Raw genomic sequence first — 17,503 nt, forward strand, 5'->3', positions numbered from 1 at the left:
CAAAACAATCATAGGTATCCTTATGATTTCACTTCTTACCTCTTTCTCTATTTTTATTTTTTATTTCTTTCCTTTTCTTCTTTTGAATAATTTTTTGAATAGGGCATGCGATCTTCCTCTTGACTGGTAGGTACCATTTTTGCATTTCTAATTCCATTAGCTTTTCTAATAGTTCTAATCCTTATTGTATTTCTCTTAATTCTTATATCAACCCTAATTGCCTCCCTCTCTCTCTCCCCCCTCCTTCTTTAATGAATCCTTAGCCTTCAAATACTTTTTCAATAACTCAATCTCTTCAAGCAAGTCTATTAACCTTGATTCCACTTTGCCTTTGTCTTACCTAGGTCTTTTTCTCTTCTCTACCTAGTCTTTTGGAAACTAGTTTTACTTCTTCAATAACTCCATCTCTTCAAGCAAGTCCATTAACCTTGATTCCACTTTGCCTTTGTCTTACCTAGGTCTTTTTCTCCTTTACCTAGTCTTTTGGAAACTAGTTTCTCTTCTCAACTGGCACAAACATAAACTCAAAACCATACAACCATAGAAATCTCCTTTTCCTAGTTCTTCTGTACTATGATACTAGATGATGCAACTAAATTTCCTTGAATAATTAACAAAAATATAATAGAGAAAAAATACAAATTAAATTTGAGAATTCCAAATTCTTCTTTATTATTTCTCCCAATTCCTCTTCTACTACAATATGAGAAAACATAAATATAAATACAAATCCAAATTTGTCAATTTTGTAAGTTTTTTCATAAAACTATTTTTCCCCTTTTTGATAATTTTTAAAACAACTCGAAAAAAGTTGATTTTTTCCGTGAAGCTTCCTAAAACTAAGACAAGATGAATTGCCAACCAGCATTCAAAATTGGAAATAATATTTCAAAGTTATTAATAAAGAAACTTTCTAAAAAACTAAGAAATCATTAAAAGTTTTAAAAAGCCACAAAAATCTCCTACATGAGAAAGCCACTAAAAGCTCTTGCATCAAACCTTTCCAACATTTAGCATGCTTGTGGAAAGCCAATTAGCCATCGTTCTTCACAAGTACTTTTTAGGGTTCATTACCCTCTAAAGCTTTTAATACCAATTCTACAAATAGAGAAATACCATGGGTTTTCAAGTCTTTGTGACCGTAAGCACCACCATTCCCATTTCCTTGAATGCTTCTTCCTTTTTCCTTTACAATACGATCAAATGAATGATATAATCTTCTTTTGAATCTCATTGACTTTGCATTTACAAAATAGTCAAATTGAAAAATAATATAGACTACAAGAAGAAAATTTATTTTAACAAACCTCTAGTCTCCCATCTAAAAATAAGTAGCACTTGTAAAATTAAATATTTTTATTTCTATTTATTTTTGACATTTACTAATTGTTTCAAATGATTAAAATATCAAAAATATCTAACACTTCATTAATTAATTTTGATTAAAATGACATTTATATTAGACTTATTTACAAAATTTGAACAACTATTTAAAAAATATGTTTCTCTCACATATTATATGTTATCTCTAACCGTGAATTTTCTTTGCACACATTATGATTGACTCTATATGTTCTCCACTAGTTATGATCTCTATCCAAACACTATTTTCGATTAATTTTATACCATGCTTTATAACATTTGGTAAGTCAATATTTAAAAAGCATGATAATGTGGTATTAATCCAATGTTATATTTTGAAAAAAGTCCACCATTAAATATATATAAAGAAATTACTTTAAAATGTGGGTATTTCATGGATTTAGATTTCTATCATTTGAAACCCTTTGCCGGTTCCATCTGGGACACAAGATTCTGAGACTATCGAGGTGTCAAATCTCTGGGGCATTTCCATGTGTAATCCTGAATGTCAAATAAAGGTGATCTGTTGATACCGTCTTAATCTGAAAATGTTAGATCACTAATAATAAAGAATTGATAGAATAGAGACAAGCGACAAGCTTGAAGGCCTAAAAATCATTCAGGAATTCGTTAGTTAATGGGGAATAGTTTTGAGGCCAAAGTCAATGAATTATAGGGAAACCTGGATTAAGAGGATAGTCTCGTAGAGCATAGTGATAGGCATCGAGGCCAGCAAAACCCATTAAAAAAGTCGTAACAGCAGAACTAAAAATGCTCAGAAAAGGCCTCTCATGTGACTTTGCTTCCCCTAAAAAGTCGGTGGAAAAGAAATTTTCAACCTTACAAAACGTAGTGATCTAATAATAGGAAGGGGTGGGTCAGTCATGCTGACCCGGCCGTCTCTCAAATCTGCAAAACGAGTCACTGAAGACCCTCTCGTTCTAACTACTCCTCTCTTTCTTCTTGTCAGATTAATTTGACCCTCTTTGCTCCGTACCAGATTTGCAGGTAACATTTTATCAACTGTTTTTATTTTCGGCTTATTGCCATACTCCTTCCAACCAATTTATTTATAAGATTGTTTTTCTGATTCGATCAATTTTTATTGTTTTTCAATTTCTGGGTATTGAGTTATTGTTCAAAATTGCAGCGTTGGATATGTGAGGGCTGATGGGTTTTGTATGTATTGTTTTCTTCAGGTTCAATTGAAATTAGGCTTGTTGATGAAATGCTAGAATAATCTGTTGCAGCCCTATTTAGCAAAAATGTGTGTGCGCATCGGTTGCTTCAACAAGGTTAGATTATTTCACTGTTATTTTCTATGACGATATTTTGGGTTTGATGGTTTTGAACTAATTCTTTGAATCCATTGCCTCCGTTTATGTATATTTAAATAAAGAAGAAAAAATGCCTCAATCAGACGTGGACTGTGCTTCTAGCTCGTTGATATTCTGCTGGATTGGTGTCTAAATTATTTGGTGATAAGTTTTCTGTTTCAAATACATACCCTCGAGTACAAGATCATACACATACACATATACATACAGAGAAACCCCTTTCGAACGCCACAGAGAATTATAATGAGTTAGACAGCAGAAAGGGCATTATTCGAATTCCAGTGCTTCTAATTCATGATTACATGGAACATTCCGTTTGGGATCAACACTTGGGTTCTTGTGGTAGTTGAGTCCTCTATCTTGCAGGTGGAACACACTGCTAGGGCACACCGGGAGTCTTTTCATTGTGTTCTGGAGTATTTAAAACAGAAACAAAGTTCATTGTCGAATGGATCAGAACCCAGATACTCCCTAGCCATGTTTCATAGTTTATGTATAATAATGGGATCAATAATTGATGGAGCACTGTTGGATATCCATTCTATTATTCCCTCACTAACGGCTCACTTTGTTTTTTGGTTCCGCTTTGATTACCTATTATGAAACAACTAGTCAACTACACTATGTACAATAAAAATGAATTCAGAAGGTTGTCTAATATATTTACTAGTTAAAATACAAATTGAAAAGATTAAAATTTAAATAGAATGAGCTTAATTTGTTGTGCAATCCATACACACAAATAACTTTACTGCGTAAGCACTATACTCATGTAATTAACTTCTCTCAGGTTTCCTTCTACTGGTGGGTGTGACAAGCAGGTGAACTCTTTACCTAGGTTTCAAGGAACCATGAAATGAAGATCGTGTTGACAATGACTTCATTATTAATTTGAATAGGTTTCTAGTTTTCTTTGCCAAGTGTAATTTTTTCGATTGAACATGCAGGACTTCTAGTTGTGGAGGCCCTAAACCTGTATGTTAAAGGTTCAATTTTTTTTCCAATCATCCAGGTCACACACACACACATATATATATATATATATATATGTACAAAGTTGTGCTGAATTTCATGTATTGAATTCAATCGTTAGTTTACCAGATCTGGGGAAAAAACCTTACTAATATGTATAAGCCTGGAATTTTTACTTTTGGCATAATGCACGGGCTGATGTGGACAGGGTTGCCAATGACAAACTAATAGATATATCATATTTTTGAACAATATTGATTTAAAAAGAGTATAAGGGCAATATCGTTCACTCTTAAACTTCCACCTGGTTGAGACCTATGCAAAAATGCTAAAACTACATATTTGATATTTGTTGTACTGATAATACTGCATTAAAGTATCTTAAGCATTTCAATATAGAAATTGGGCAATAGTGTGTATATCAGTTGCAACTACAACTGTACCTGACCATCATTTGTAGAGACAAAAGAATTTGTCAAAAAACTTTAGGATCAAGCAAAGCAAATTGAGCAGTCAGATTTTCATATTTTCTCTAAAAAGCAAAGTTGTTCTGTCCTCCCTTAAATTTCTGCATTTGTTAAATAAAGGTGATATACAGTCATAGATTTGTCAGCATTCAATATTTAGGTCCATTACAGTTGTGTTTGTTAAGCAGGGAGACCCAACATTTTTCTTTGTCAAGTTATTGTAGAGCTTTTTGCCAACCATTAAAATAAACTCTCTTTCAGCATTCTTAGTCCAAGTCTTGTGACAGTGGTTTGTCGGTAACTAATTACAGTGTTATTGAGGCAAATAACTTTTCTAGTCAATTGCTGGATAAATGTTCAACATAGCTACCCAATAATATATCAGGTCAAGCTCCGTTACCAGAAAACTTTGTAGGAATGGATGCCATGCTAACAAGTTGTTAGGTTCATGTTGGGAGAGATGTTTACAAAAAGCATGGGATTGCTAAAGAAAAAAAAGATTGCACCTGATTTGGTCAGATAAAAATTATAGAGGAAAATACGTGTACAATTTTCAATAAAGAACTCACTGCTTTTCTGAGCTTACAAAGTGCTTCTAGATGCTTTGTCTATTCGTTGAGTCATAATTTCTTTTGCATATTTTGTGTATAGAGTTCACTATAACAGAGTTAGACCTCAAACTATTCATGGTCTAAGTTTTGACCTTTTTAAACATGTTTATCTGGAAGATAGCTAGTTCTTTTGTAGGCAGCTTGCTTCACTCTTCATCTTGTGTGCTTTTTCCTTGTTAGCGTTTCTTGATGTTCTTTGGATTGATGAGGTTTAATGGGTGGCAACATAGTGCACTTGTTTATGGTTTGGTTCTCCAGATATGTTGTTACATAATAGCTCTTGTTTATGGTTTGGTTCTTTGGATATGTTGTAACTTAATAGGTTTGCTCAAACTTGAGTGCTAATGATCTCCTTTTTTGAGTACTATAATCCTTCTCTGTGTTTTCTTTCAAGTTGCTATTTCTTTCGGTGTAACACGGGTCCTCATGCTCCCCTCCCAAATCTTGAAGTACCCATCCCCAAGACGTCCTCGCACTGGGTACTTGAGTACCTAAGTATCCCCACCTCTGTCATTCCGCAACCATGCTGCCGCTGGGATACTTGAATTTCTATTTGAATTTTGATTTTTGAATGCTACTATTGGGTTTGTAATATGTTATTATGTTGAATGTTCAATGGTTCTATTTCATGTTGCAATTTTGCTATGTTCAAGTATTTTAATTTGGTATGTTCTATTGAAACATCATAGCATAACTAGCATTTCAAGTTCTATATGTATACTATTCCCCTTGCCGTCTCCCTGCTGTTCTGAAAATGAGGCCCATTCCCCCCCCGGTCCCGGAAACTTGTCCTGCCGCCCTGCCATCCTGCCGTCCCGACGTACCCTAGTAGTGGTGTTACTCTGATATTTGTCTACTGCAGTCTAATTTACTTTGCAATTGGACAAGCTTTCTTTAGTTTCCACTTATATATTGTTTTTTACTGTGTTGAGAATTTTGCGTAAGGTTTCTTTAGTCTTTTGCTGGTTTTAAAAGTTTCTGTACTTGATAGAACTTTAAAAGGGTTTCCCTAGCCTTCTGCTGGGCTGAACATTATGAAAATGTTTCATGGTCATTTGAGATCTCCAAGCTTAAAGCTTGACATAGCATATTTTGTTGTGCTTAGCCTCTCTCATGGGCCTTCACATACAACTGAGGTATTCAACGTGTTACTATTGGACACTGGGGACTTAAAGATGTGGGATATGGGATAACTCATTTGAGTTTCTAGTGGACCTTCATAACATGTTAGGTGTCTGACATATTGCCACTGCTGTCTCGTGGGCTTGTCATAATCAAAGATGTAGGATGTGTTTCTGCTCATCAAAGTTATTGCTAAAATTTGGCCATACTTTTTTTCTTTTTCACATGCTAGCTTGCAGAAATTTCCTCTTTCCATATCTAATATAACCTGATAATACAGTATGGGGATAAAGTTTATCGTGCTGCATCTTTGTAATTTCTTTTACTAATTTGAAATTAGTTCATTCTGCGAACAATTGAATTACTTGTTTGCTATATTCTGAGAGGATCAAGAGGATGAATGTGAGTTTCTGACCCTCTAGTAGCCTTAAACACTTCCATATGCATCTGTTGAAGTAGGAAATTGGGAATCAAGCTAAGAAACATCAGGAAAACCACAAATTCTAGTTTCAAAGCTAAAACCTATTCAACTGATGAAGAAAACATAATTGAAATGCAATGGAACAAAATAAAATCAAACCGATGATGTGTCCAATTCACCAAGCCTCCGTTGTTCTTATTCATCTCCAAATGCTCCCAGATTTGTATGTGCACAAGTAAAGTTGAAAGCTCAAAATGATTTGATAATGGCAAGAAGATAATTGAAGATGTGGTTAACTCTGAAATGAGGAAGAAGAGTTGAATTTGTAGATTCTTGAAGTTAAGAAGACGAAGATAGGAAGAATCAATAATTGTAGCTTTCATTGATGAAAAAGATGAGTTTCTGGTTTTCAAATGTACTCTTTTCATTTTGAAATTAAGAAAAAAAGATAAGTTGCCAAAATGATTAATTTCTAAAATCTAGAAAAAATATATAAAGGTATATGTTTCCATTTTTGAAATTGAAAAGTAAGTTGATAGAGTTCTCATTTTTTGAAACTTAAGAAAGCTGATAAACATTAGTTTCTATTTTCGAGTTTGCAGAAAGTTTTGAGGATTGACTTTTAATTAAATAATTGCAAGAATAATTTAAGTACTAATGCATATGAAAAGGATTAAATTTATTTAATTGTCTAGGAGAAAATCATGCTTTTTAAAAATTGGTAATAAGCTTCGTCTAACAGTTGACCAAGCCTGTCCTACATCTGATATACGAATTTACCCAAATGCTATTGAGATTAAATCAACAAAATCTTAGAGAAACTAAATTCTAGATCCAATCCAAAATTGAGGAATGATACATTTCTAAACAAAAATCCCCACTAACACCTTAACAATTTTTATAAAAATTTCATACAAAGAGGGAAAAACAGGAACAAGCACCCCTTTGATACATGATGCTTGTCCATCTAAGAGCGAATCGAGCCATTAAGCTAGTAGTTTTGAGTTAGATTTGAAACTTCTAAAAATGGAATAATTGTATAAACCAATACACCAAAAATATAGAGTTTACAATCACGACAAAAAGGGTGAACTAAAAAGAAAAGTTGTCTAAATAAAGACGTCTAAAAATAGACCAGTTTAAGATAACTAAAAATAAAGCATAAATAACCATTAGCTAGGCTTCTAGAATAGCAAGCTAAATATAGCAATAACCTAGGATACTAAAAATATTCTAATACCCTCCCTTAATGGTCATTCTATCAACTAATTGATAGAAGAGTACACATGTCTTGTAGTCATAAATCCTTCAGAATATTCTACTGTTGTTGAGACCCTCCCTGGATGTGGAAAATGTCAATGACCTAGAGTAGCCAAAAAAAAGTGTTGTCCCCTTTTTCGGAATGGTTTCTAATAAGGGACAAAAGCTTGCCACTGACTAGAAAGCATCCACAAAACATCCAACCTGATTTTGGATAATTGAACTCCTTCCTTGGAATTAGGGATACATATCGAGAACAATTGCTACGATTTCGAGGAAATATTGGCAAACCCTCCAAACTTTTGTAGATGAGCAGGATGCCCCAAATTGGACTCGAAGATACCATTATTTGAAAATTTTAAAGCATCATTTTTTAGAGAAAAGGTAAAAACCCTAAAATAGGAATCCCTGACATAACATCTCACACAAAATTCGCTTATTATTAAAACTAGAAACAATTTTTGAGGAGAAAAAATCAACCAAAATCAAACACATAATCCAAGTCATGGATCAAAGAATGCATAACTTTGTTTTTAAGGAAAAACAGTAAAACCCTACAATTTTTTTTGAAGGGATAAATTATGATAATCCACCAAATATGAGGAAAAATTATTAAATTCCCCAAGAATCTTTTTTAAGGGGAAATTTTAGAAACCCATCAGATAATTTTTGAGGAAAATATATTAAAACACTCCCATAAGGGAGTCATACCTAGAGCAACTCCCGCTCTAATGCCATAAGCTTTAAGAAATAGAATGACTATATTAACCGAGACACTCAAAATTTTGAGTTTACAAACATTATATAAAACATCAACTAAAATGCTAAGTTACTGATTCAGGATGTGGTTACCCTGATTCAGGGGCGCATATGCATGATTTTTTTCAGAGGGTTTGGATGCGTTTATATGTATGTGTGTGTGTATATATATAAATATATATAAATGCAAGAAATATATACAAAATTAAATCATTGGATAGAATCATGCAAATTAGAAAATAATTACAATTAGAAAATCAAAATTTAGTTCACGATTCAATGTTCATCAATCAAGATTCAAGATTCACTAATCCAAATCAGAATTAAAAATATTATTTCGCACATGTTTTAATATGCTTTACTTTTTTCATCCAAAAAAAATTAGCTTTTTACGCTAAGCCCATGGAGACATTTGGAAGCTCATAGATGTGCAGTGGGTGCTCACAAGAAGCGCATCTTGGGCATCCACTGAGCATCTAGATGCCTAGGATGCGCTTCTCGTGAGCATCGACAAATGCATCTAGTGAACATCCAGATGCCCAAAATGCCCTTCCTGGCAGCATCCATAATGCATCTATCAATGCATCCGCATCAGCACGCATCTGCCTTCGAATCTAGGCTAGGGTTCTATGAATTGACAACTAAGCTAAAAATTAAAGTTGTCTAAATAAAGACAATTTCTAAAAATAGGCCAGATTAAGATCACTAAAATCATATCCTAAATGACCATTAACTAAGCTTCTAGAATAATGAGCTAAACATAGTAATAACCTCAGATGCTAAAAGTACTCTAATATGATTTTCTTTTGTACATTCTCCACCTGAGCCAACTTCTCCCTTTCATGGAAGAAGCCTTTCAAAGTCATCCACCCAATGCCCGCTTCAACTTTTTCTTTTCTCGATATTTATCTTGGCACTTTGCACAAAACAAGGACGAAGATCCCCTTCATTCATTTGCAGTCACACCAATCTCTTACCTCTATTTTTTCTTTACAAGGATTAGTAATAACAACCATGGCCATGAGATCCTAAAGCCACTCTTCATCAACACACCTATTCATCACCTATATTGCATCTTACCGTCCCTAACTCGAGTGTCCAGGCAAGAAGCATTAAGACAATGTTTGTGTTCAACATGGTAACAATGCTAAGAATTCATGAACTCTCTAACTAGAATCAAGTCCATTTTTTGCAGAAACAATAGCTATTGAATTTTGAAGATGCCTTTGAGCCAGTGTAACGAGACTCGGACTCGGCTCAGACTCGGCAAGGGTAACTTGACTCGTGACCCGGCTCTAACTCGTGACCCGGCTCGGCGGTGACTCGGCAAAGTTTAAAAACCTCGAAATTTTGAGATTTTTTAGGATTTAAAGAACATTCCATGCACCCATTATTGAATAAAGCATAAAGACACAATAACATCATTAAATAGAAGATAATTTGATCATAATGCACATGCCACATACTTAAAGTTAAAAACTTAAAACTTAAAAGTCAAACATCGATTACATATGTACAATACTACAAACTACAAAGTTACAAACTGACAAAGGTAAATTGCTAAAAGTAAATACTATATTACTAGTAATTAAAGTCAAACTAAGATAAATTCATGCAAACCATCAAAATGTATATGTATTATCATTTATGCATTATGAAGTCCAACACATCAAGATTCAATAGTCATCATCAAATTCAAATGTTCCAAATGCTGATCATATATTAAGTTACTGTTAAACTGTTAAACAAAAAGTTAAAACAAGACTATAAGTCTACAGCCATGGCTCCTAGTCGGAGTCCTCATCATCATCCTCATCCTCATCCTCATCGTCATCCTCATCATCATCGTCATCCTTATCCTCATCCCCAACCTCAGCCTCAACCTCAGGCTCAGGCTCAGTATAATCTACAAAATGCCTCTGAGTAAGGCGTCTAAGGTAGGTCCTGGATGTCTCAGTAGCCATAGCATCAGCTCGTGAGGTGCCTCTAGGATCAACTGTACTCTCTGCCTCTGGCTCTACCAATCTCTGTGAGCTGCCACTAGGAACAACTGGAGCTCTTTGGTCCTCTGCTGCCATAGCCACAGCCTCAGCCTGGCCCTCTCTATCTGCCTGGTCAAGCCACTGTAGGTCCTCATCATCAAAGACAGGATCAGTAGCTTCAGTGATCCAATTAGACTCTGGATCAACCTCCTCTAGAGTAATCGGAGAGGTGTCACTATCCAAAATCTCCTTGATCCTAATGCGCAGGTTGTAGTGCACAAAGACTAGACTATTCATTTTCTGCACAGACAACCTGTTATGCCTCTCCGAGTGGATGTGCTCGAACATGCTCCAGTTGCGCTCACATCCAGAAGCGCTACTTGGCTGGCTCAAAATGTGGATGGCGATTTGCTGAAGGTTTTTGGTTGAAGGCCCAAACATTTGCCACCATCTATCTGAATTTTGAAAAAAGGAAAACAAAAAAATATTAGTCTCATTTCGAAATTTGAGCTTTAAGTTTAAAGCTAGAAATTTATAAACTAGATTGTATAAGGCTTAAGCTGCAATCTTTACCTAGCTGCAATTTTGTACGACCTTCTTTGCAAATTTGACTTGAAAAAATGGGCCCTGATGCATTATTATACGCATCCATCTCAAGCAATATATCTGTGGGATTAGGAGACATCTTCGATACCACTGTGTATAGGCCACTAAGAACCTCCTCATTTGCCTTGAAATCATCAAGGAAATAGTATGCTGGATTGAGGTAATAGGCTGCTGCGTGGATGGGCTTATGAAGCTGATTTTGCCATCTCCTATCAATTATGTCCCAAATAGGGCCATAGTTTTCCTCAACTCCTACATATTTGGCCTTAATAGTCTCCTTGACCCTATCCATGCCCTCATAAATGTAGCCCATAGAGGGCTTCTCGCCATCAACAACTCGTAGGAGGGCTACAAGGGGCTCGGTGATCTACAAAACAATTAAACAAAAAAACAATTTAGTGAATGATGAAACTTTGCAAAGTTGCACAATGAATATAAATAAAAAATATGTATGAGACAAATTAATTTATAAAATTTTAAGACTTAAGCTTTTAAAATTTAAAATTTAAATTTTAAATTACCTTCACAATCTTCGAACATGGCTCCCAAAAATCATCATCATTATAAATGCATTTTGTTGCATCTATCCCTGCAGGGCTGCTCGCAAAGGAGGAGGAACTCCATTTTGGACCAACAAACATGCACCTCAACTCTAACCTTGAACTCAGCAAGGATTTTAGTGTGATAAAGTTAGAGGCAAATCTTGTGATACCAGGACGAGCCAACTCCTTTATTTCCTCATAGTGCTGAGGACCAAGGCATGATTATAGATGAACTTACAAAGATTTTTGGCTTTGGAAACACATGATTTCACCCATACAAGCTTGCCAATATCCTCTAACATGAGGTCGATGCAATGGGCCGCACATGGAGTCCAAAAGATTTTTGGGTGTCTCTCCATCAATAGTTTTCCTGCAGCAATTTTAAATTAGTTAATAAACAATGAAATTTTTTGATGTATTAAAAAACTTTTAATTTTCAAAATTTAATGAAAAACTAAAACAAATTTTTTAGAATTAGAACTTAGAAAGTTGAAGTTCAAATTTTACCTGCAGCAACATAATTAGCTGCATTATCTGTCACCACTTGGACAACATTGTCTTCCCCCACCTTCCTTATGACCTCCTCAATAGTCTCACATAAGAATTTTGCATTTTTCACACATGAGGAAGCATCTATGGACCTCGAAAACATGGTGGATCCTGAAAGTGAAAATTAAACAAAATAATTATCATTCAAGAATCAAGAATCAATACTCAATAAAACAAAATTTTCGTTATTCAATAATAGTATACATTAAATTTTAGACTTCAAGAAGTAGAGCATGATGAATTACCTCCGCTAGAAACAAGAAAATTTAGGAGGGTTCTGGAGCTCCTATCTGTCCATCCATCTGTCATGATGGTACACCCCTTTTGGCTTCAAATCTTTTTGTGGTCCTCCAACTCAAGTTTCATCTCCTCAACCATATCTAGCAAGAGGGGGCCACTCAACTCATCTTCAGTGGGGGCTTTGAACCCTGCACCACAGGTGGAAACTGCATCAATCATCCCCTGCCAATAAGGAGTCCTATTACATTTATAAAAACATTTTAATTAGCATATTTCAAATTTTCAACATCAAGTTAAAAGTATAAAATTGAATATAAATTTTAAAACTTAAAATGTAAAACAATCAAATATAAATGAAGTTAAAAACTTGAAGTACCTGGCTGCTATAAATGGAATGTCGCAGAAAAACCAAAACTTGCAAATTGCTCTTACTCCAGCTTCATGTATCTCCCTATTCCAGCCCATGCTCTCAAGTGAGGGTTGCGCACCAGGAGTGGTACGCGGTACAAAAAAGTTGTCCAACTTACTAGATTTTTTGACTCTAAGACGAAGAAGAGCAGCACTACTAGAAGGGGCAGCAATAGTAGCATCACTAGAAGTGCAAGGAATAGATGTAGAAGAAGCACGAGGGAATAGATGTAGAAGAAGCACGAGCAACAGAAGCACTAGGACGATAGGGGGGATGGGAAGAACCTTCTCCAACACAGCCTACTGACTCAGAAACATTTGCAGATGAGCGTGGAAGGGAACTAGAACCAATCAAAGCTAACTCTTCTAATTTTTTTTTTTAAAATTCTTTTTCTTGTTCATATTTTTCCAAGGCTACATAACAAAAACGTTGAGCCTCAACAGATGCAGCTCCACAAGGCTCAATATCATGATCACGTAAGCTAGCAATATGGTATTTTAATCTATTTATCCCCCCACTATTAATGGTTTTGCAAAATAGGCATTTTGTTTGAGTTCTCTTTCTACCCAGAAATTCTATGGTGAACTTCCAACACTCATATTTTTTGTTGCCTTTAGAGAGCTTGGGATTTTTACCTCCAGAAGCCATTATGACTTAATTAAGGAACAATGTAAAGGTTGCTGCAATAAGACATTTTAGACCAAATATTACCATTTCAGCATTGCATTTTATGAAGATCTAAAGTAAAAAAAAACTCATAAACAAACAAAAAAAATTCATGCAAAAAACCCACAAACATAGACAAAAAAATCATCAAAATCTAAACAATCAAGTCTTACCTCTTTCAAATGCTTTGGGAAGTGTTGAGAAGAGCTCCAATAAACTCTTTGATGATCTAAATGCAAGCTCCAATGTCACAAATGCAAGCTTTTCTCCTCCTCCTTTCAGCTGGTTGCAAAACGAGAAACCTCTATTTCTCTTCTACCTCTCTCTCTCTTTCTTCTTTTCACTATAGACTGTTATGGGAGCCCTTTTAGGGTTATATGAGTGAGATATGTAAAAAAAAACATTAAAAAAACATGCAAAAAATTATATTTTTATGGCCTGGTTTCGTGCCCGTCACGGCCGAGTCAAGCAGGCCAGGTCACGCGAGTCACTCGCTGCTCGCTGCTCGCGAGTCACTCGCTGCTCGCGAGTCACTCCTCGTGACTCACTGCTCGCGAGTCACGAGTCATTGTGACTCGGCGAGGTCAGCGCGGCTCGCTGACTCGCCTGACTCACGTGACTCGCCGAGAGTCACGTTACCCTGCTTTGAGCTGCTTCTTTGAGACATGTCCTAGAAAGGCTAATTGTTGCCCCTCTTTTTGCCACAATGAAGTTTGCTTCCATCTTGAGAATACCTACTACAACTTTAACCTCAGAAGCTAAGTGGATTAAATTTCAAAAACAGGGGTAGTTATGTGAAAAGGAGATTAATGTTGGCTTGAACTTTCTGCATTGAATCATTACTCGTTATGAAGCCTTTCCTCAGGTCTATAGGAAGAAATAACGATCTTGAAATAATTTATCAAATCGGCAACGTACAATAGAAAACCTCCTTTGATGCCGGTCTAGAATATCTTTCCAAAGCTCTCTCGTCGTAACATCATCTAAATCCGCTAGCCATTTAGAAAGCTGGTCTGCCAACTTGTTCCTGTCATGCATGATGTGAGAATTTTTAGTGTCCAAGAGACCGTTTTTCTCCTTATCATGACATTGACAATAATTTGTGTCTACCTTCTAATGGACCTTCTTAGTGAAAGGATGTTTTGCCATGTTCGCTGCATGTCAAGTGACTTGGGCTTCTGCCTAATTACTTGTACCATCTTGAAGTCTTTTGGCTCCAATGGCCACATTGTTTCCTTCATGGTATCTCACTATAAATCCTACCCTAGAAGGCCAAGGGTTTCCCCTTGAAGCCCCATTAAAGTTGACTTTCAACCACCCAACATTTGGTTTCTTTCATTTAGTAATTCTTTCCTCAGAATTTGGATTAAATCCAAACTGGCTCCCAATAGGTAGAAAATCTAAGTCATTGATGCTGATACGGGTGCAGGGTGCTGATGTGCAGAATTTTTTTTTGGGGATTTTGGATGCGTTTGGGTGCGTCCATATATATATATATATATGTACTAAAATCTATGTATGCAAAGAAATGCAAGAAATATACAAAAATAAACCATTCCATAGCATGATGCTTCACCATTGATAGTTCAACTTCAAATTCACTAATCAAATTTAGTCATTCAGAATCATAAGGATTCTCAAAAAAATCCACATTCTCATCATCATCAAGTACATGCTAAAATTGACATCTAAAAGGTGTTTTGGCTGCGGGTGCTTTCTAGATGGGCCTGGATGCTTCCCGGATTCTCTTAGGAAGCACATCCTGGACCTGTGGATTCTTGTTGGATGCGTTGCATTGCATCCACCAAGAACCCACAGTCCCAGGATGTGCTTTCAGGGAGAATCCGTGCAGCATCCTAACGTACCCAAGCATCGGAACGCATCAGAACCAGCATCCAGCCATTTCAGCAGAGAATCGGTAACTAAGCAGAAAATGTTAATTAATTGCTATAATATTAAATAATTCAAAATTATTTAATAAATGTGGAAAAGTGAAGGAAATGTTAATCTTTGGTTTAAATTAATAATTCAAAACTTATTTAATCATTTAGAGGAAACACTAGATGAATTAAATAATAATATTATAATTAATTTTAGGAAAGGTAGCTTAATTAAACATTACAATTATTTAATTAATTAGAGGAAACACTAGTTTAACTAAATAATAAAATCATTTTATTAATTAGACTAATAATTAATGAAAAATGCCATTCACAATTGTTTAGCTATTTTCATTATGGACAGCATCATTAGTCATTAGATCATGCATTTCCTTTTGTGGTGATATATGATGATATAGTGGTTTTTTGTGCCCAAGCCTTGCTACATGCAAGACATCATTGGTCTTGTTTCCCAATTTTGCTTTCTTAATGGGTCCTACCCTCATAGGTCTATTTGCACATAGCTTTTAGTATTCATAATTTAACCGTACTAAGTTCAATGCTAAATACATTTCTATGTTTACTTTTCATTAGTGCCTTATGCATCCACATTTTTGTAGTTTGGTTCAAAGTTCCCAAACTTGGACTCGACTCTGACTCAACAAGGGTAACTCGACTCATGAACTGGCTCGGACTAGACAAAGTGACAAAACCCTTGAAATTTTTATAAAGATTTACCCTTGCCGTTCACCCTTTTGCTATCATATATTGAAATTGGCAGTGTTGACTCGGTTCGCCGACTCGGACCTGGTAGAGCTGACCTGACATGACGACCTGGGATACTCGCTCGACTGACAGAGAGTCATGAAACAATGGTCTGGTTTGAGTATACCATATTACATCTCTATTGAAACTAAATTTACTCTTTCAGTCCGTTTCACTCACTTTGTGTCATTTGTCGACATTAATATACTTCTTTTCTTTATCTTTGTGATTCATAATTAGTATGAATATTTATTTACCTAATTTGGCAACACAAATTTAAGAACCTGCTACAATAAAATTGCTTGCTATTATTATACAAACTCTTGAGGAAAATAGCCTTTGTGTCCTAAGTTGTTTAGGTTTTCAAGTGTGAAACTAATTCTAAAGCATGAACCCCAAGAAATAGAGCACACAGAGGTAACTTTGTCTTGAGAAGATTGTATTTGGCAATACAGCAGTATGAAGATTGAGGTAGAAGCCTATTCAAGCCTCAATTTTCTCCAAATGATTACAAGCAACTCCCCCCAAGATCTTCGGGAACACTTGGCAACAACAACAGTATCCCAACACGTAATACCAGCTTTGCAGCTTCATCAAAAATGTATTTCTACCTGCACCAACTCTTTATGTACTAGCTTAATAAGGAAAAAATGTATGTCACACAAGTTTCTTTTTCTTACAAGCCTTTGAGGAGCCTATTTATACACTAGTAGTGTAAGAATTCTTCGAAGAGAGGCCTACAGCCTTTAGAACCCAAAACATTGAATTTCAAGTGCTTTAGGTGCTTTTGATCTTGTTGTTTAAGGGACAGTTTTGGATGAAATCCAAGTCATCATGAGGACTCCAGTTGTGTAGTGACAATTTTGGTTGGGTATTAAACCTTTCTTGATGACTATTTTTGATGTTGAAATCAGCCTCTTGAGCATCCATGTCACTCACTTTTGTTTCCATTCTGTTGCATCAATTAATCTTGCAATCCTGCAATAAATTAGTTTTTGCAAAATTGAGTCTTATGAATGTCCTTGAGCTGGTGAGTACTCAAGATAACTGATGAGTCACTGTATCAGCTGATTTGATCAACTTGATCTGATCTTTTTAGGATCATAGCATCTGGAAGGATTTCGGTCCCCAAAGATTTTGGTACTAAATAGACAAGGAAACAATTCTCTTAGCTTATCTTCTAGATGTGTCGTGGTCTTGCACAACTTTACCCTTTTAGACCAATCTGCAATTTGCCTAATTTTATCCACAAAGAGTTTGGCTTTGTGGATTCGTGGATCTTAGTTAATAGTTTTCTTTTGTGGCTTTGACTGCTGCAACAAATCTCCCATTTGCATTAAAAGACAGGGTAGAAGAAGTATTGCATTCAACTACTCCATCAGTTTTGCCTACCTCTCAAGAGAAGTGAAGCAAATTCTCCTCTGGTATTGATAAAACCATTTTTCTTGGTCTGTAGTTGCCAAGAAGATGTTTGACTTGCCTTTGTATGCTTAAATGATGAAAATTTCCTATCCTTATTCTACTTTTGCTAGCTTTAACCAAAAAGAAATATT

General features: G+C 35.5%; 1 protein-coding gene across 1 annotated transcript in view; it reads left to right on the forward strand.

Annotated features, from left to right (window-relative positions):
* Positions 1–1,911: 1,911 nt before the first annotated feature.
* LOC149549296 (putative protein phosphatase 2C 41) overlaps positions 1,912–17,503 on the forward strand; it is a 45,316-nt gene continuing 29,724 nt past the window's right edge. The window contains exons 1-2 of the mRNA XM_089792747.1: positions 1,912–2,370; positions 2,562–2,657. Coding sequence (XP_089648873.1) covers positions 2,628–2,657 — 30 coding nt within the window. The 5' untranslated portion in view covers positions 1,912–2,370; positions 2,562–2,627. The remainder of the gene's footprint in view (positions 2,371–2,561; positions 2,658–17,503) is intronic.

The sequence above is a fragment of the Cupressus sempervirens genome, chromosome 7 (genome assembly GCF_028749045.1).
Source record: "Cupressus sempervirens isolate cs-2001-9-10 chromosome 7, ASM2874904v1, whole genome shotgun sequence".
NCBI lineage: Eukaryota > Viridiplantae > Streptophyta > Pinopsida > Cupressales > Cupressaceae > Cupressus > Cupressus sempervirens.